At 36.1% G+C, this 21,638-nt stretch overlaps 1 protein-coding gene across 7 annotated transcripts in view; it reads right to left on the minus strand.

Moving 5' to 3' along the window:
• The window catches only part of MLLT10 (MLLT10, histone lysine methyltransferase DOT1L cofactor), a 134,722-nt gene that overhangs the window by 99,697 nt on the left and 13,387 nt on the right, over nucleotides 1–21,638 (minus strand). For 6 of the 7 annotated variants that reach the window (XR_003253362.1, XM_026064952.1, XM_026064951.1 and 3 more), the window contains 2 exons: nucleotides 15,183–15,237; nucleotides 814–923 (listed from right to left, as the gene is read on the minus strand). Coding sequence is in view for 6 of the 7 variants with exons in the window: in XM_026064952.1 (XP_025920737.1) it covers nucleotides 814–923; nucleotides 15,183–15,237 (165 nt within the window). In the remaining variant the exon portion in view is untranslated. Of the gene's footprint in view, nucleotides 1–813; nucleotides 924–15,182; nucleotides 15,238–21,638 lie in introns of those variants that run through there. The other variant, XM_026064957.1, reaches the window with a different exon arrangement.

Here is a 21,638-nt window from a genome sequence, read left to right on the forward strand (position 1 = left end):
AAAAGAAAGAAAATCAAGGTAAAAACAACAATACAAGAACAATATATGTAATAACACTAATCAGAAATTCAGATAGTTTGCTGCCTACAGAAGGAACACTAGAAAAAGAGAAGGTAGTTAAGAAGGTAGTTAAGTCTGGTGAGGAAGAGAAAGAAACAATTAGGAAAGTGTAACCATCAGTACAGAACATTAAAGTTACTTTTTCATTGCTTTTTTTGTTAGCCTTGCCACACTTCATAAAACATGCCATCTCACTGACACTTATTTAGGAGCCATTCTTCTATAAGCAAATAACCCTATTAAAGTGAATACTACATTCAAAGGTAGAAGTTTACAAGATTTTGCCTTAACATATTAGCATAGCTTTTCTTCCTTAAAAAAAAAAAAAAAGTTTATGAACATCATATCTACACTTAAAGCAGTAGCATTTAGTGGCAATTAACAATAATATTTCACTTATGCTGTAATAATATTTTTACCCATGAGAAATATTTCACATTTTTTTCAAAATATACCAATATTCAAAGATCATAATATATTTTAATTAACAAGACAGTCCCTACTCTGATTTAAAAAAAAACAACAACAAGAACAACAACAACAACTGGTAAGGCATTGCAAATAACGTTAAAGTTGAATTGAATATTGCCTTAATTCTTGAATTTATCATAAAGACATAAAAGAAAATAGAGCATTACAGTAGGCGTTTATGAATTTTATGTAAAATGCATTCTAAAAAGTGTAGTTTTACATTACTAAAGCTCACAAATTTTAAAATAAACAAATTAGATATAGACAAACACATAGTTATACCTTATTATAACGATCATGAGGAACAGACTGCAACACGATAGGTTCCATTGTAGAAACATTTGCAAACTGCACCTCGGGAATGTACAGAGCACAAACCACATGAGCCCAACCTACAAAAAGTTATAATTGTATTTAATTTTAATGCCTTCTAGAAGCTCAAAGGACATTTCAATTATAGTACAAAGAACCTTTAACAACATTTTTTTCCATGGACTATTTTAACTGTTTAGACTATTACAGACATAAATTACTTAAAACATGAATTTCATTTTATAATATCCAAAGTTAAGAAGAGTTGTAACATTTTTAAGTTTATTCTGTGGAGAATTCATACAAATAATACTCCATTAAATGCAAATGGTAATGATTTATACAAACAAATAGTGACACAAACAGAAAAACAGACTATTTCTTTAAATTTCTTAAATTCACACAGTCAAAACCTACAAATTATGCAAGTTCCTGCAAAAGGGAAATACTATATGAACAAACTAGTATTCATGCAAGCATTATCATCATGTAAGACTTCGAAGCACAATTGCTTTTTAGAGAAGTCATCCTAATTTGACTAGGTTCGTGTATTCTTTCTACAGCAAGCACTCTTCCTCCTACCACCAAAGGAAGCTCTATCAAATCTCTTAATTTTTCCTTGTTAAAAATGTGATCAGTTTATTTTTTCATATCCATATCAACAGCCCCATTTTCAGTCATTAGCTTGGGATCATCAACAAACGCTTAGTTAGTTACCATCATATCAACAAAATCAAGAAGTAAAAGTTCCTATTTGTCCGAGTTCTGATATGAGAGGAAAAAACACTGATTCAGAAAGCAAACTACTAATTTCAGGCCTTCTTTGAATCTTTAGATCCTAAGAGTTGCCAGTTTGTTCCACTGGAGGACAGTTTACGGCATGGGTAAAAGCTGTCCGTATTCTACCTTAGGCTAAATTTAGCAGAAACTGCTACAGAGCTAACAAAACAGACTAACGCACCGACACTAGTAATTCTATTACCTGAGTAATATCCCACAGTACAGAGCTACCGCGGCCTAAAGCAAATTTTGTGTGGCTAATCATTTCGGATGAGTTCTGTACTTCCCCAAGAGGAATACTATTCTCAGTTTGTGGTGTACAATCTTTTTGTCACAAGACCTTCTACACCCCTGAAAAAGAACTGTCCTTTCCCCCTACCCAGGTTGTCTTACTTRTATGTGACCTGAAAGGATATAAAATGACAGTCCTAAATAGATTAGATAATCCAACAGATTATTATATTAGATAAACCAAAAAGATTATCTTTGTGCCAATACATCCTATAATGTAAAGACCTACAGCCCTACCGCAGACCTTTCGGGGTTTTATTCTCATCCTGGGTTTTCTGGTTTTGTTTCAACTACTCTACTGCATCTAAAGGTTCTCAATTTCTTCATTCAACTGCACTTTGACTCTTAAACTGAGCTCAACATAAAGCTGTATTTACTTATAGTAGTATTGTTCAGACTGTGGAATAGTATTCAATATCTGGAATTGGGTATAGGGCAGCAACAAATTAAGGCTTGCTTTTCTTCTGTTTCTCTGTAAAAATGCTTTTATCCTTTTCTTAAAACAGAAGTATTTTTTAGTTGCTTCTAACAAATAGATTTTTTTTTCTGTTTACTAAATTGATACTTCTAATTTGCATAGAAAATGAAAGTACACGCACATAACTTACAGTCAACATTCACAGCCTGGTAGCACATATCATACCATTTCAGTATTTTGTCTGCAACTAAACACAGCATCTGTGCTGCTTCATTACTTTATTCTCAAAATAGTTTGTAGAAATTTTCCACATACAAAAATGTATCAGACAACAATAAAAGAGTAGAAAAGAAAGTGTAAGCTTCCAACTTGAGCTGGTTTTAGAAATAGTTCCAGCAGACCATTTTAAAATCATCATTAACAGATACACTGAAAAAGCCTATAAAAAACTCAGTCTTTTTTCTTCTCTCCTCTACTTACATTATCTTCAGGGAATAAGTGTTTATAAGGACTTTTCTAAGACTTACAAACTGCCTTGAGCCAGAGTCATACCATATAGGTGTTAACATGGTGTTAATGGTGAATATTTATCTTGAAGTCTCCTCTCAGGAAAAATTTTCACTGAAATACAAAAACCATTCATCTAAAAAAGCCTTTAAACCAGTAGAAAAGTGACAAGTCAAAATACTGAAAGACCATCCTTCAGTTAGTTATTCACAAACAGATGACAAAAGTTTTTACTTCTTACAGAATTGAATTTGCCCTCTAATCACACTTATTTATAACTAAAAATTATTATAGAAATCTACAAAATATACCAGAGACATTAAAAAAAAAAAAACTTACTAAGCCAGCTAAAAATTAGGTATTTTAAGCCTCAAGTAAAGAATTTTCACTACAAGAAATCAGTTTCAAAAGTAGCTCTAAAAACTGAACTTTTAACTGAATGCTTCTACATCACTACAAAAAAAAAAAAAAAAAGAATATGGCCAGTAATTTAAAGATTAATATATTTTGATTTCTAAAATATATAGTGTATATCCAGGATAGTTGTGGAAAATAACACACTTTAATCTTCCCCACAACAAAAGCAGTATCTGTATCATGAAGCAATGAAGTACTACAGCTCTAAAGCACTTTCTGAACAAGTGATCAACAAGTGCTCAGGGAACTGCAGACGACAGACCTTCTCCACTGGTTTCCAGTATCTTCTTTAGATCCCAGATAATCTGGACTTGCTGAAAATTCACAACCTGTCCAATAAATATGTATACCACAGAGGAGGTTGCAGCACTCATCTTCCTCTATCCCCTCAAATGCCTAGGTCATGAAAGAAGCTTATTCCAGCACCACCTCCCACCAGGACTCAGAGATCCCATACACATGACTGCTTAAATGTTATTTCATCCAAAACTTCACTAGTGAAGAAAAACACAACTGCCAGTTGGAGAGCGACACCCAGCTCGCCTGTGCTTCCACCCAGTGCTGGAGGAGGAAAGTCAGCCAGGGGACAGGACAAATGCACAAGGACAGAGGAAGCCAAAGAGGCAGAGGTGCAGTAGTTCTCTCTGAAGAAAGACGAAGGAAGAAATTTTTCACACCAAGTGTGGTTAAACACTATAACGCAATAGCTGTCTTCTGTCTCACTGATGGAAGAGTGAGCTACTAGCACACAAGCAGCCTTTATTTTTCATGGTTTTTGTGATCAAAAGGGATCTTGACTATATAACACAGTGTTAAATTGCTCCATCGTCCTCTCAAAAAGAGGAGGAAACATCCCAGGATTTTACTACATGCTCTATGTCCTGCATATACCTTTTGCAATTAGGTATATAATATGCATATATAAATATGCATAAATAACATCAAAAGCAGAAATCAGAAACCCAAAGCTATCTTCCCCAGGAAGACTTCTCTAGGCTACATAATCAGGATTGTTTGTGCTTATTATCGTACGCAGTCTACCTCTAGCTACCTTGCATTCTTCACTATATTAGCCTAGGTTTAAGAGGCAGGATTAGACAAGACCCCCTGCCCCCAGTTATTACACAGTCAGGCATAACAGGCCATTTTCATGGAAAACTCAAACTCCTCTGGTTGAGGGAACAGAACTCCATACCTTCCTCCTCCTTGACAAGTGTTTTAATTATTATGCTATTTTGCCACAAGAAACCCCCACTTCCTTCTCCTTTAGGCAATTTATTCTCACGCACAGCTCAGGACTCCGAGTCTCAATCGAATAAAACACCTACTGCCATGCTCAGAGGTGAGTGTTTCTTTTGTCTACTGTTTTGTGCTAGATGACATCTTATTTTGCCTGCTGGAGTAACAAAACGTCCTAAAAAGACGCCCATCCAAACTGTATGTGTAACTGGTAAGAGAAGCAAGCACATTCTTTATGCCTGGATTTATGAGAATGTTCAAGATTATGTTAAAATACACATTGTTCAATTAATTCTATATGAAGCCATCAGATTGTTTTGTAAAGTTCCTATTCAAATTACTTACCGCTTCACTATTTTTGGGCCACTACCAACTCTGTCAGCAACCATACATCTGTTTCTCCACAGACATAATTAAATCCAATCCTTTTGAGCTTTTTCAATGTTTAAGTGTGAAAAAAAAAAAAGATATCCGTGTTGTAGAATTTTTTTTAATGCCAGTCACTCTGTTCTACACATTCAATGTTTAAGACATCCTCACCAGTTACTGCTGGAACAGAAATTATTTTTATCATTCCTCCTCTTATAAAACACAGGACAGAAATAATAACGGGGTGTTCTGACTTGCCTTAACTGTTCCTGGTGATTTTTCAGCCTGAGCCAGGAACACATGCCATTATTAGGATTACCGTTGCTCCAAATAAAGTTCTAAAGTTATCCATACAGACCTTATCCTTTCCTATTTAAATCAATGATAAGCACCACTTTGGTGGTGCACAATTTATATACAAACATCCGGCCACAGATTTATTCCTTTTAAATTTTACTTATAAACTTTTTGTATCTCAATTTAATTTACAGTGACTGCTAACAAACTCTTACTATTTCCATTGGATTACTTGTACACAATTTATTTTTTCTTTTATCTCTCTTTCAGGACAACTTTAACTGAGGGGAACAAAAACCCCGAACTTTTTTGTCAATTGTAGGTATTGGCATCTTACAAAATATTTTTTAAAAACTTTCCCTATCCTCAGTATTTTCTTATTTTTTTATTTAACTTATTATTTTTCAACCTTTGAGAAAGTGGACATTTTATATATATGCTTCTTCTATAATATATGTTTAGTGGAGGATAATGCCTAGCTTATTTCAGAATAAACACGTTTAGGCTTTAGCTTAAAAACAAGGGGAAAAAAAAGTACCACCATGATTCAAATCAGAAAATGAGGTAGCCCCTGTGGGTTCTTATCAGAACTGCTTTCATTGAGTTGGTATTTGCTGAAAAAACACTGAGAGACAGATAACACGGGCTGGCAGATTCACTGACTCTTTTGCTTTACAAGATCCAATACTCTACAACAATCAATCCTCTGATCCAGAAATTGTAAAATGTGAACAGTTTTTGGTTATAATTGTTAGAAACAACTTAATGGTGATACATAAAATTAAAAATATTTATTTCAACTGCACTTCCTAGTCCTATCATTTTGGGAACTGATCCTTCCATTTCAAAAAATATTTCCACTTTCTTTTCTAGGATAAGATTACACAAGTGTAGTAAGACACTTTCCCTTTACTTTCAGAAGATCTTAGAAGACAACTTCAACCAACATTAAAACAACACCTAAACCAACATATAAAACAACCCCAACATCAGCTTCTATAACAATGATGCTGAAAACAGTTTTTTCCAATATCAGAAATCAAAAATTCCTGCCCAAAAGCCCTCAAAGTTACAATACATCTCATGAAACTTTCAGCTTTTCACCTACAGTGAGTCCTTTATTTTAATTCAGGCCTCAGCATAACTGCTGTGGTTTTGCTGATTTGGCATGCAAAATGTTTAAGTGTTTGCTGAAATTTTGATTTCAGGTGCCTAACCAACTTTAACTCAGTGAAAATATTCTAATTTTAGATATTTAGCAGATAATTAATACTGCATATTCAAATTCTAACATTCAGACTAATAAATATCGGGCTCCAGAACCCTAACTTAAAAAAAAAATTTTTTTTGGTTTGTTATCCCAGTGTGACAGTGAACAGCTAACTATTAATTTCCCCTTCATCAAATGAAAGATTGTTACCTACAAATAACTCTATGTAAGAGAACTAGAAGCAAATTCTATCAAAGTAATCTTAAGTTAATAGCGAAAACCCAAGAAGATAAATAACATACAGTACATTATCAGTCTAAATTTTTGCTTTTACAACTACAGTTTAAGTGTTCAAAACTTCATTCACAAGCACTTTCCCTGCAAAGAAATTCATAGGTTTACATGTTCTTTCAGTACAAATGTTTAAAGCCTTACTTTTAAAATCTTTTACTTCATAATAAAGTTAACAGCAACAGACTTTACACTTATAATCTGTCCTACCATACAAATCGAGAGAAGCCCACCAATAGTTTTTGAGCTAACAGATACAGAGCACACCCAGTGGTAGGGCCGTGTCCCACAGCCTGTGCTGAAGTTGGGCTGCAAAGCAGTAACAGTTTGTAGAGACCAGGATCATGAAGTCACATTGAGATGCAGCTGAACTGTCAGTCTGGTCCCACAATAGCAGTCTGGGATGTCATCATCTCCTAACCGTGCACCCGTTTCAGAGTAAAATTTATTAATGGGTTCTGTGTATGTTCCTAAAGAGTCCATCATTTCTCCCAAAGGAAATTTTTTTTTTTTTTATAACTATAGCTCACTCCTAAACCAGGATGGAAAAAACCTTTCTTGGTTTAAATGTTAGTTTCTTATTAAGGCCATTCAAGGATGTAATTTAAGGATACACCTCAATCCATTTCAACTGTGAGCTGTCACCAAGAAGTGAAGTCCCACTTTACCCTTCACTTTCAACTGTATATTCCTACTTGTTCCCTTTAGTATAATCTTGCCACATAGCAAACCAGATGAAATTTTATTCAACTGATGACTAAACCTGGAAGAGAAAAGTTTACTTTCCAGTCAGATCAGCAAAGAAGTTGACATGACTCAAGCTAAAGTTCTATGATTACCATATATAAAACCACAGGAGAGGAAACACCCAGTCATGGGAAAAAACACAGCCCACTCCTTTCAGTGGTGGTCAATAGTAGGCTTGTATTACATGAAACTGCACCCTCAGTTTTTGCAACCATTAGATCTGCTGATTGACCCCAATAGTCAGCTATATTCCACTCTGAAAGGTGAGGCAACGATTATTGTTACTATTTGCCAGAGGGTAAGATTAAGCACTACTTTAGACTTTCAGTTAAGCATCTCTTCATTAGGACATTTTACACACTTCTGTTTTGATCCAGATCCTCCTTTTTTGTAAAAATAGTAAAACTTGCAGAAAAGAAATCTGTCAGCTTGAGATACTGCAGTTTCCTTGACCCTAGTAAATATGGTTTTAGACCGTTATAGTTAATGTAATATTATGCTTACTATATTGTTTGATCCAATCTTTTCAAAAGATGGATGAAAAGGTGCTCACACTAATTGCTAGAGGTCTCACTGTGGTTTATTGTCCACCTTATCATTGGTGCACAGAATGAAGTGACAACTTCTATTTAAAAAATAAAAAACCCCAAACAAATGAAATACTGTTTGCCTATAAAGAAGAGATTCCATTCCACAGAATCCTACTACAGAATTCTCACCAAAAATCACCATTTATCAACACTTTACTCCTCATCTAAAAAACTGGCACACAAGAAAAATTCTCTCTGGAGCATCATTTGTCATCACAGCAAATAGTCTGTTTTTGGAACAGCTAAAGATTACATTCCACTGATCCACTGAGTAAGTGAATAACTTTAGTTGATATGCAATGGTGTTAAGGAGTCTCTCTTCCCCCTGCCCTCCCAAATCACATTATACAGCAAAAGTAAGAAATGACAGAAATACGTATCTAAAACTTTCTCTAAAAATGTTCTTCCTCATTGTAGATTTATATTTACTAGTYATACATATCACCATATAATGTATATTATAATAAATACTGTTATATATATTTGTATTAGTAAAACATTTTTAAACAGCTTATAATTTTTTTTTACCATCTTTCCTAGTGAAAAAACACACACAAAATCCTGCAAACCTGTACAAAAGGATGAGAACATTTGTACATAAGCATTTATTGCACAATCTTTGCACCTGAATATGTACACACAACATTGCACCATCCGTGTCCTTGGATATTAACACCAAGGAAACAAAACAAAACAGTAAATCTGACAGGGAGAGCTGTTGCCATAATAATAATAGGAAAAGTTAGCATATGCTGTTTGTTATACATTTAGGAGATCCCTACGCTAACCTATGAGATGGAAAGAAAGCCTGAATCATGACATAAAACCACTGCATTGTTAGCTGGCCTGTTCCCAAGCAGCTGCATGAAAGAAGTCTTGGTGAAAAGCTGATACAAAGAATGCTGTTACACAGCATTCCTGATCGTCATCCAGTGGAATCAAATTTCAAAGTAACAACTTGTAGAGCAAAAAAGAGCCTTTTAGACTTACAGATAAACGTGGACAAAGATTACTGTAAGAAAACTATTTAAATGAGAGACCCAAAATATTAGATATAACAGAATAATTTGCTTAAGAAACAGAGAATACATGCTGAATATTATCAGCAGATATAAGAATTAGGATTCAAAAGCTATAATCTGTTTAACTGATCACGATTTTACCTCCCCCTTCCTCACCGTGTCAAACAAACAAGGAAATTGTTGTAACAGTTAAAACATTAGACCCCTAAATTAACAAAATATTACTACATTGAAATTTACCTACTTCAGTCAGTCTACAGTTCTCAGCTGCCTGCAAACAAATGCTCACTTGTTGCTGTTTCTCTAAAAACTGTACCACATACAGAGTACAAAGATAGTACTAAAGAAAAATTAATCAGTCTTTCAGCAGCCTTCTTATACATAAAACAGCAAATCAATACACAATTCACATACATATCACAGTTATTCCTCATTTTAAAAACCTTTTATATTCGGTCATGTATTTTAATCATAGTGGAGCTCCTAAATGAACATTAGTACAATTTAGCAAAGAATTCTGTCAATAATCGTATTCAAATAGCAAAGTTCCTTTTCCAATTCAATCCTACTTTTCTACTTTCAGTATCAATTAAAAACAGAAAAGGAAAAGCAATCTGACAGAACTTAAAAAATTGCAGTCTGCAAACAATTAAAAAGTTGTAATGTTTATGTAAAAAAAATCCACAAAATCCAAATACAGTGAACAAAAAATAGTCTTCCCAAGACTTAACAATATCTATAAAACAGTAGCAGATATTAAGCAGCCAGAAAGTTAAATATATTATTTACATATTCAAAGCTTATTCCTAAAGTTTCTGACAATCACCCTGATTATCACCATGCAATGTTCCACTACAAATGAATTAATCAAATACAGCTAAATACAGTCAATTCTTAATACCTCAACACAGATAATCCACTGACAGATTAGCCACATCATAGATATTAGTACAAGCAGCACTGCTAAAGGCAACTGTACTGTTTCCAAGGTCTGTGGAAGTGGAGATGCAGAATGAGCTAAAAATGGTCACAGTATGAAAAGACTGAACAAATATGTGCAACCAGATCTTAGCTGCTTCTGTTCAGGGTCAGTTCAGGATTCCCACATTGGAAAGCACTGGAGGGACACTGAAGCACACRCTAGGACAGAGCCAGTTCAAATCCAGGCAGAATTATCTATTTGGACTCACCACAGGTTCTGCTTAGGGTGAGAGCAGGCACCATCACTGCTCCAATAACAGTCAGGCATCTGTGCGCTCTCCAGTGTGCCCAGAAAGGTTATGATCAACAAAAAATGCCATGTCCACTCAGTGCTAGGCCTTCAGAAACATTCTTTTGTCCTTCCAGAACCAGGCACGCTGGCAACTTGGTGCAGAAATATCTGGATGAGTCTGCAGCACTGAGTAAATGAAATGTTTACATAATGCTCTCTAGTAATCATATTACCCAAGTGGTTTCTACTATCTGGGATACCTGAACTTCCCCTGCTCCACCCCACACCCAACAACTCAAATAGTCAAGAGTTAACTATGGCTGTAAAAATAGTTAATGCTTCAAAAATTTAAGTTACCCAGGTCTCTGTTTTCAGAGCAGATATAGGAAACAGCGCAGTCAATTTTAAGAGCATTTTTCAAACAAAAATCTCATTCAAATAAGACAAGTTTTGTTCCAATTTCAGGATCTATTCCTGATTCAAGATAGTTTATATATTTAGAGTAGTGAAAATACTTTGTAATTAATGACAAAGTCTGTACCAAAAAAATGGGGACCCATAATTGTATTAGCAGTCTGCATTCGACAACACTAAATCATGTTGTAATCATTTTACAGCCTAGAGACTCCAGGGCCTCAAGTGCAGTAGATTTGCTTTTCTATAATTTCTTATTTTGCTCTGGTAAGGATTATGTATCATTTAGAAGAGATATAAAGAAAGTGAAAAGTGATTATCAGACTTCTGTACAAGGAATGTCCAATCAGTCTGGGGCCTTTCATCCTGAAAAGGAGTCACGAAAAGAATATGACAGAGGTCTATAAAACCAGAAGAGGTAGTGAGAAGATGAATATGGAATAACTGCTCATTGTCACTTCCTAGGGAAGTGCTAGATGGCATCAAATAACATTGTATAGCTATAGGCTCGAAGCAAACTAGTGTACATTTTCACACCATGTACAGATCAGCTGTGAAATTCCTTGCCGCATGACACTATGAACACTGAAAATTCATAATTCAACAAATTAATGGAACAAGAATCCATCACACTACTAAACACAAAGATACCACCCCTGGATCAAGAAGTCCCAAAGCATAAATCCCTCTAGGCACAGAAATTAATCTGAGAAAGCATGCAAGAACTGGGCTTTCCCAAGAATCCAGTTAAATACTGATAAAGATAGCAGGCCAAACGCTTTTGGCCTCCATGATATGTTCCTCTTCTGTTACCATCTGCTGCTAGCACTGTGAAGTTCTGCGTAAAATGTATGACAGAACTGCTCCAAGAATATTGCATTTATGATATCACTGAAATCTGAAATTCTGTACTTACCATAGATGGTACTGGAGAACCTGGCACTATCCCTTAGTAACTGTACTGATAAACACAACTAAGGAACAGTACACGTCTCCATCCAGAAGTATAAAGAGCAAAAACAGATCTAAAAAAGTGTTTATCTCCTAGAATTCAGGTAAAGGTAGTAGGCCAGTAAAAAGAGAGGGAGAAGGAAGAAGAATACACAACACAATTTCACTGCTACATAAAGMAGAAAAAACACCACAAAAAAAAAAAACACCCCACACCCACACTATTTCCTATATATGACAACAACAGAAGTCTGATTCCCAGACTACTTTGTCAAAAACATAATAAGGCCCCAGAGTTCTGCTAAAGGCAACATAACACCATTACATATGAACTAAAAGGTTAGACTGCTTTCTGGTATAGTTTTCCACCTGACAATTCAAAAGACGATACAAGTCTAGGGTGCTGCTAAAAGAATAGTTCCGCACCTTCCCTGATATCAGTATTAGCATGGTCAGCTGGATCAGGGAACTTATTTCATTTAGCTGAAAATTAACCCAGAAAAAAAAGTAAGTTTAAATACTAGTGCCAGCACAGAGGAGGAGGAAGTAACACATAGCCTGCAGACCACCGCCTGCAGTAACAGCGCCTTATTCCAGGCTGGCAAATCATGGAACCTTACAGTAAAAGGTCAGTAAACAAAAAACATAGATTCTTAAAGTAACAGAAAAATAGTACCTTCAGCACCCAAAATAAATGTTTTTTCCACACTAGTAGAAAGCAAATATCCAGAAGACTGTTACCAAAAAAAAACAAAAAAGGAAAAAAACTACTAGAACTCATATATTGTCTGCTGCTCTTGTTATATCCGCATAGAATTAACAGCCAAAACAAAAATTGCACTGGTTTTCTGGACACAAAGTTACTTGTTGCCAAAAGTATAATTTTATTCCAGTGAAATAAAAAACAGTGAAGTTCATTTCCTCATTTGTTCTGAAAAGCTAAGACCATTTAATTATTTCTACACTTACAAATAAACTCCATAATTACAAATTTCTGAAGTCAGAGCATTATAATTTATTGGAAACGTTTTCTCAAAATTTCTTCAGAAATATTTGCATCTTTTTAATCACCCTTAGCGACAAATGGCATATGAGTATTGAAAAAAAATAACAAGTATTAACCCACTGTAAACATAATTTTAACCTGACAAGACTGTGACAATTAAAGGTCTTCAACAATTCTTCCTAAAGTCTGAAACTATTCTGCAACAATCCAAATCCCTTGTTAGCTGGCATTTTGAAAGGAAAGCTTCAGATTAACAACACAGATTTCTGAAATGAAAGTTTAGTCTAAGTTCATACCCTTCTGTAAAGCTTTTATTTAAAGCACATCTGGTCCATAAGGTAGAATTTGCTGTATTCAGTACTATGACCTACAAGACCTATTACGAAAGGAGGGCTGTTTTCAGAAAGTGAAGTAAAAAAAAATTCTTAAGACTTTTTTGCTGAGAAGTTTTTGTATACTCACGAGGGTTGACAGAAATGTAATCTCAATAATATCATGACTTAGAAACTCTGCTGTAATACAGGTGAGCTAGCTGAATACAGCCTGTCCAACAACGCTAGTTGACAAAAACTGATTTTCAAATCAAATACTGGAAGCTAAGTATTTCCTATAGGCAAGATTAAAAAAAAGATATCCTATAACCAGTATAATCCTGTAACTCCAATAGGAACTCGCATCCAAGATAGCACAATGGCTAAACAGTATAGCAGGAGCAAAAGCTGAGATAGCATACTGCACTCGAAGACTGCTTCAAGTGTCTTGGACACTGTCCCTTTTGGTCACTGCCTTCAACTCATAAGTCTGTAACAACTCTGGTAGTTGACATAGTTCCAGAACAAATGACAGCCAAAGTCATGTAACTCCAGTGTTAAGTATAAGACAGTTTTTATTCTTACACGTGTTCTATCTGCAACACACTGAGGTTTTCTATGTCAGAAATATGGCTATATTGTAATAGTCAAGTATATTGATGAAAATGTTTCGTCATGAAAATGACAACTAACGTCTTTGCTATTTAAATTTAAATAATTTCCATTTTACATRGAAACTTATTTGCAGATATGAATTCACAAGTATGTAACTTGTATCTTAAAATCTTAAAAATCTGCAAAAAAATCTTAAAAATACTGCAAGAGGAATTATCAGTTAGATGTTCAGATCTTTGATGTACACTGTCAAGATATGCTTTCAAGGCTCCATAGGGGACCAAAAAAAAAAAAAAAAAGACTTCCAAATTACCATACAGAAAAACAAAGCATTCCTGACCACCACTAGGTATAAAAAACAGAAACACTTCAGTTATTTTTTAGTTCAAAAAAATTTACTGTAGCTTTCAAAAGCTGAGACTTTCTTATAGCCCATTTCCTAAAAAGCAAGCATCCAGCTGCTCTTTTGAAGAAATTAACTCAACACTGCCAAGTTATCAGCCTTTGAGAGGAAGAATAGTTCCATGGCTAACGTACTGGATCGGTACCTAAGATACTTTCACGGATACAGAGGCAACACAGACTCAGTATGACCCCCAACACCCACAAATCACACAACATTCATTAACATGTTTGAAATGACCAGATACTAGAATGAGTAATGCCAGAACATACACTCCACACCACAAAGTGTACCCAAGAGAAAGTACAGATCAGCCCAAATTCAGGCGGGCTCTGTGTTCCTGTAACTCCATCTCTATACAAAATAGCAAACCAAGCTGTATTAATTATATCAACACTAAGCTGAAGCAAAGATATAAATTTAGTTAGAGTATTACGCATGCAACATAAAACCTTCAGAATACAATGTACATAGACTATCTAAATGAAATCTAGAATGTTGACCATCCTTTCTCCCCTCACAGGTGAAGTGTCTCACCATCAAAATGACTAGGCTAATTCAAGATAGATGAGGAACTGGAATAAGATTTTGCAAAAGTGATTGAAAAGTTAATTTTATATCACCCAGCTATTAGTAAAAATATAACCAAGACGACTATTCAGTAGACTTCCTTTAGCAATTCAACTCAGCAGGAGCAGAACTGATGATATCCTGAATGACGCAATTAGAAAGATGCAAGGCACAGTAAATCACTACTCCAACTTTTCAGCTCTAACTTCTTTGTTGTAGAACCTATTAGTAAGCCATGCATGAAAGAGCTATCCTTTTAAAATGTACTGGTGCATTCAGTCTGGGCCTCAGACTTAAAAAACCCACTCCTCTTCGTGCATAAGAATGAATGATGCACTTCCAACAGCTTTCTATAAACGTTCAAACTCCATCTGAACACATACACAATTTATCCTTTATCTCTATCAAACCTTAATATTAAATCTTGTATTAAAATAGTTTCTCCTTTACTCTTATCTAAAAATAAAACTAAAAATAATGATTGATGTTCTAAAACTAAATTCAACCTAAACTGGACAAGTAAAGCCTATTGTGAAATATCTACCTCTTCCCAAACCAGCTAGCTTGATAAACTAGTTGCTCTTTTTGGTTTATGGTTAGGATTCCTATGTATTCTTTTCACAGTCTTATTCTCCTCATATAAGATAAGAGTTCACAAAAAATAAGAATAAAACTTACCCCCATTATCTGTTCTCTTTAAAGCACCATCCTTATGAGGGCATAATTCACATCTCTAGGAAAAAAAGCAAAAATAAAATAAAAAAATGGAATGATCAGAGGAACATTGCAAAAGAAACCACACAAATTAAAGTTGTTATCTGTCATTGGGGGGGGGGGGGGGGGGAATTAAAAAAAAGGAGAAAGAGTGAGAGGAACCATTCTCTAAAAGTGAATAGGTATGTTTTCCCTTAACCTTTGACTATTAACRTTAACATTAGCTCGTCACAAAAAGCTTTTTCAGTCAGATCTTTAAACTACTGTTTAAGTTATTTGCAATTCTACCACCAAGTTTTTATTAGTGGATTCCACACCCGGGAATCCTGGAGGCAAGCCTCCAAAAACTGCAGCACAGGGTAGGCTTACTTGGTGATAAGAAACTCGGGCACAATCCAAGGACTCCCTACCATATTTCTTTCTCCTGGGATCTCAGAGTTTACCAAGGTGGTTGATCACAAAGATGCACCATGGATATAACTAGTACAGGTGTACACATTTTAGCTGGCTTCAAAGTCACTGTTGACTCTCATTTATTCTTTCTAAAAAGCAGAAAACAATCTTGCTTTCTGTTTCAGGAAAAGGAGGTCAGAAGTTGACCCATCCTTGAAATTCCTGCAGACTGAATGTCTTGAAACTTGAAGTTTGACAAYCTATTCTTCTGACATCCACCAGGATCACATCAGTATATTCTTTTTGTTATAGCTGCCACTATCAACTTCCTTAATATGAAGTTTACCTAGTCCTAGAGTAGCATGAACCAACTTCAAATCAGTTCAGAGATGACAGAAATGGAACGGGTTTGACAAATATTCCACTTCACCTGCTCCAAATGACATGCAAGGAAACAGCACTACAGGAGAGCCTATACTGAAACATCAGCTTATTGCTACCTTTATACATTCCCAAATCAGAGACAACTCAAAGCAAAGCAATCTAACAAGCTTTTTAAGAAACTGAAGAAAAGTCGTATCATCAGATGCAAACTTAATAAATACCATATCCTTCAAATGGAAAGGGACATCTGGCATAAGTACAGATCTTCTCTGTGTTCCCTGAACAGCACTCTTCTTCCTTATCAGCTAACTTGCAAGTCAGCAGATAAAGGAGCCTACAATGCTGCAAGTGCCTCAGAAATAGATTGCTCAAATTTATTTAAGGAATAAAGCATTTGATTCCTGAAATTCATACAGCTAAAGTGCATCTTGAGGCTATCTGTTTCTCTTCACCTTTAAGACTGGTATTAGCAGCAAGAAGAATTTCACAAAAGAGTAGAATAGAAGACAAGCTTTTAAATTATTTTAGCTCAGTAGATTGGTATAAACAGCTGCACCCAGGACAGAGAAGAATCTTTAGGATTGCTGCTGTTTTGTTCTTTGCTTCACTTTTCATCCCCTCACATTCACCTGCTAAAATGACCAGAAATTTATTAAAAGGCAGCATTAAAGCTATGGTGAAACTTAGAGGTTAAAGTGGCTGAAAACCTCCGAATCATTTTTTCAGGCAGCCTGCAGACTCAGAGCATTACACAAGAGGATTTCTTTGCAACTGAAAATGCTTAGCCCATTTTAAACAAAATCTTACCGGCCAAAATTTTGTTAAGTTGTACAGGCCACACACACGCAGTACGTGAGTTGTATTTTAATATTTCAGATCTCCAAACATCAGATGCTAGTTATTGTAAGATACTTAGTATCTGTAGGTTAATTTTTTGCAAATTCCCCATGCAGTGAATCAGATTCTCAAAGCAAGACGTAATATCAAGTCTGACAGTGCAATAAAGTTTGCTGCCACTCCAAAGCTTCCAGCTGGGAGCTGGAGCCCAGTGGGCTGAGGTGATATATCTAACACTGGGACAAGCGAAGCTGTTAATTAGTCTACCTTGCCCCACCTCTGCAAGCCTGGGGAAGCATGACATACATTTTCATTAGTGGTAAAGCCAGTTTAGGAGGTTCTTTTCTCCTCCTTCCCTTCACCTCTCCCTTACTCATCTCCTTCTATCACTCCCTCAGCTGCTGAGGCAACTATCTGTAGGGCTGCCCTCAGTGAAATGAAGTGAAATTAACTTTTTTTTTTTTTTAAGGTCATATCACTGATCCAGTTTGCAGCATAATCCCACAAACGGTTGCATCAGCAAAACTGAAGGCAGGAAACTGTAGCACTGCAGCAGGAATAAACAGAGAGTGAGTAAACATTTTGAGCAAACTATACCACCATTTGAAAATGACCACAGGACACTGAGCAACAAGGAGCTGAACCAGCCCTCTATGCAGAAGAGTTTAGTGTGCTCCATCCAGCCTCTGCAGAGCTCACTTTCCACTAATTCTTTTTTTTTTTTTGTCCCATATCCCTGTAGGACTTGGGTCCATTAGGTCTCCCCTCATCACTCCTCTGCAGCCCTAGCTGCAACCAGTCATAGAAGACAGAAAGCAGAAAATAGAAGTGGAGGAGGGAACTTTGACACTGGAAGAAAGCTCGAGTGCAGGGAGCCCTGCAGGAACCCCCCTGCCTGAACTCAGTTGTCAGGGAGCTAGGGCTGAGGAACAGGGAGGGGATACCTGGACTCCAAGGATATAGAGCACTTTCTGGGCTGTGACTTCTGGCTACAATCTGCAATGAAGTAGCATCAGAATAACTCACACATCATACAGTGAACACCACACACCACACAGTGACCATTTCCCTTCCTCCTTCTGGGTCATAACATAATTTGTTAACAACCTACACCCTCTCAGATCCTGTTACCCATTTCTCTCCCAATCCAACACACATCACAGCAAAACTATTTTACTGTTTTCTTTCTCCAATGAATTTGACAAAAATTCACTGAAATTAATTTTTCATAATGTGCCTCATCCCTGTCTATTTAAGAATAGCAAGTAAAATAGTAAATAGCTTTCCATTATATTTTTTATTTAAATTATTAGCACTTCTAAAACCTTCCACCAATATATTCATTTCAAATGAAGTGACACTTTGACCTGAGAATTTGCAAATTCTGAAAAAATACCTTAGATATTTCCAAAAAAAAAAAATTATGTTGTTACAAAGGATTCTGCAGGAGAAAGGAAATAAAGTAGTTGCATGCATATGTATACATCTCAGAAGTCCAGTCACTTATAATTTCTTTTTTGAATGCTTGTCTGAGCAGTGTCTCCTTTTTCCAGTTGACTTATGGGTGGATCTTGAAGTTTCTAAGTGAACAACAACAGGCAAATCTCTCCACTAAATACCACTTCACATACAACTTGTACAATGGAATAAAGCTTGGATCTCTGCAACAGCAAAGGGAACAAAGGGCTCTGTATGGATGGTGAGATGATGTCTCATATATGAGCACCCAGACCATGCATGGGCTCTCTTCTCCAGTTGTGGGTCATAAGTCTTAGTCCTGGCAAAGAATTTCTGAGATGGGTTTATTGTCCAAACATTCAAAAAAAAGTTTTGTGGAACTACTAAATAAACCAGGAAAAAAAAAAACCACCTGAAACATTACAGCACATACGTAGAGCCAGCTGAATTAGATTTAAGGAAGATGAAGGAAAAAGATATCAGTACCGGCTGAAAGACAACTGAAGTTGCAGCCAGTGACAGATGTTCCCTTCTTTCCTATCCTTACAACATGTAACACGGGACATCTTATTTTTACAACTCCTCAGTCAAACAGATTGAGTTCATGGATCTGGCTTCTGTCCAAGCAGAATTCAGATGAGCTCTCAGCCAGAATTACTTGGGACTATAAGATCTCCTGGAGAGGAGAAGAGAGAAACCAGCCTCACAGATCTGCAGTTGGAACAGTCTGATAGTGAGATTGTCACAACGTACTTCAGATCAACAAAAGTAGCAAGCTACTTAGGAGAAAAAAGACTGACCCGGTAACCTTAGCAGCCAGATGAACTGAAATTGCCTGGGTCTGAAGAAAAAAACATCGAGTCCTGAGGGGTCCTTTGGCATCTGATCCAACCTTAAAAAGCCATACAGCAGAGACCTAAAGTGGTCAAAAGTATGGGAGGCCCTGGCAGAAGGGGAAAGAAAAATTTTTTCTTCACTATCAAAAAAGTAGAAATAAGCAAGAAGAAATAAAGAACAGTAAAATAAGAATGAAGATGTCCACTAGAGACAATGAGCACAAAGAATTCCCAGAGGGGAAGAGTAAAATAGGAAAACTAAAGACAGACCTTTAAGGGGAAAAAAAAAAAAAATCCAATACTGCATTACAGTCCAATTTGGCTCCACTTTATCACAGCCCACAGTTTTCTCTCCCTATTTCAGATAAATATTCCTTTCCATTTCGGCCACAAGCAATAACTACCTTAAGCAGCACTATATAATGGTTAGCTAACAGTACATACCCCTGACAAAAACAGTCAGACCTGTTGGAGTATTTGTGGGAATCTGACAAATCTAATTACTGGAGCTTTTTTGGTTAACCTAACTCCAGCAATTTTTTCAAGTAAGAAAAGCAGGAAGGGCATACATAAACTGATTTAATCAGACAGAGAAAGCGAAAGATGAAGACAGAGACTTTTCTCTTTTAAGAGAAAGACCAAGACAGAGACTTATGTAGATAAGGAAGATAGAGATAGGAGAAAGACTATACAAGTAGGAAAGAACAAAAAACATGAATAATAGGAACATAGCCTTGTTCTTCCCTCAGGGTTCTGTAAATTTGGAATAAATTTCATAAAACATGATCTGTCTCACTCTGCAGACATCTGTTACACACCATATCTTGTTTTAAGAAAACAAGAGCCATAAGAATACCTATGCATGTATTTTTACTGAATTCTGGTCTAAGGTAGGCCAAAGGTAGGCCAATTCACCCAAATACTGGTTTTCAACCAAGTAAAGTCCTGCAGGATTGAATCCCCAGCATTGCAATGAAGCAATGTGTCTCAGTATGACTAATTAACCTAAATAACATGAAAAGATCCACAGCAGATTAAACAGACCACAGTTCCTAAATGCTAGCTGAGAAATTAGGCTGCAGTTCCAGCTGACTTTAATTCAGGTTCACTTTAAGCTAACATAATTGCAGACTACTGCCAAAAGAGGATCACTTGCCATCCCCTGCTGTGTACTTTCTACTGCCTCCCTTGCCTTTAGAAGAGCATTCATTTGACCATATGGAAATCCTGATCAGTGAGCTAAAAATAAAATACTCCCCCTCCCACCCCCCCTCCTTTTTTGCACTTTAGTTTTCAGCCAGATCACTTCTTTGAGCCATCTTTCCATAAGGTCACGTGAGCACTACTGCCAGATAAAGAACGTAAAAGGCACACAGGGAACTGGACAAGGACACAACCACCCTGGTTAGGAAGTGGCATCATTTATGTTGGCTGTAAGTGATCGTGGAATTCCAGCTGAGGGAATCTTTCTAAGGATTCTAAAATTCTGAGGGAATTCTTTCTGAAAGGGGGAAAAATAATACTAATTAAAAAAAACAAACACTGAAACTGACTGATTTCTAGAGCATTATGAAAAATGGACATATTTCTTAGACCCAATCCTAGCCCTATTTTGTTTTGATATATGCCTGACATACATGTATTTCAAGTTTTTGAACAGGCATAAGGCATGTATCCAGACTGTTTAGTTTACAAGTTTACTTTCCATCCCAAACTGTACTGCACTCAGCATGACACCTATTCTTCCGGAATAGTTCTCATCCAAAGTACATTTTGATTACAGAAATGCTGTTTCATATTGTTTGACAATGGCAAACAAAGCGGGATTTAACTAAAAGGAAACCATTTAAAAGACTGGAATATATGACCCTTAAAGTTATAAATAAAATACCTTATGAAATATATTGCTGAACAGCAAGGTACACAAAATCAGTAACAACAGTTCTTGAAACCTGGCACTCAACCTCATTCAGTCCTTTCCTCAACAGGAATTACAACCTGACATACAAAAAATTTTAATTTGCTGCTCATATTAATCACTAGTCAAACAGTGGAGTGTTTAAATCAATTTATTTTTGTTGTGAGTTTTAGTTCATGTTTTTGTGCTGGGGGGGGGGGGAACTCACACACTCCATCTCAAACACTCATGACTTTCTTAAAACTTAACCTAGGAGGAAAGAGAATGAGAGCGACAATTTATTTTACTGTTTCACTTCTGAACTTGCTTCCAACTATGTCTATTCTACTGTTCTAAAGCATGCTATGCTGCTGGATTTTTCTGTACACATCAAAATGCACTAACTCAACATATTCCCAAAGCACATGGTTGTATTTACGAAGGTAAGCAAAGCAGCTGTTCAGAAAGTTAGTTTCTAATCTATAGCTTGCTAACTAGCAGCCCCAGATGCTCTTATCAACCTTGCTTCCCACCCCACCCATCAATAGTTCTGGAAGCTTTTAGCACAGCTGCTTGTATCCAGATATTCACCCCCCTAAATTCTGTGCTGTAGCT

Source organism: Apteryx rowi, unplaced genomic scaffold (genome assembly GCF_003343035.1).
Source record: "Apteryx rowi isolate R43461 unplaced genomic scaffold, aptRow1 scaffold_222, whole genome shotgun sequence".
In the NCBI taxonomy this organism is placed as follows: Eukaryota; Metazoa; Chordata; class Aves; order Apterygiformes; family Apterygidae; genus Apteryx; species Apteryx rowi.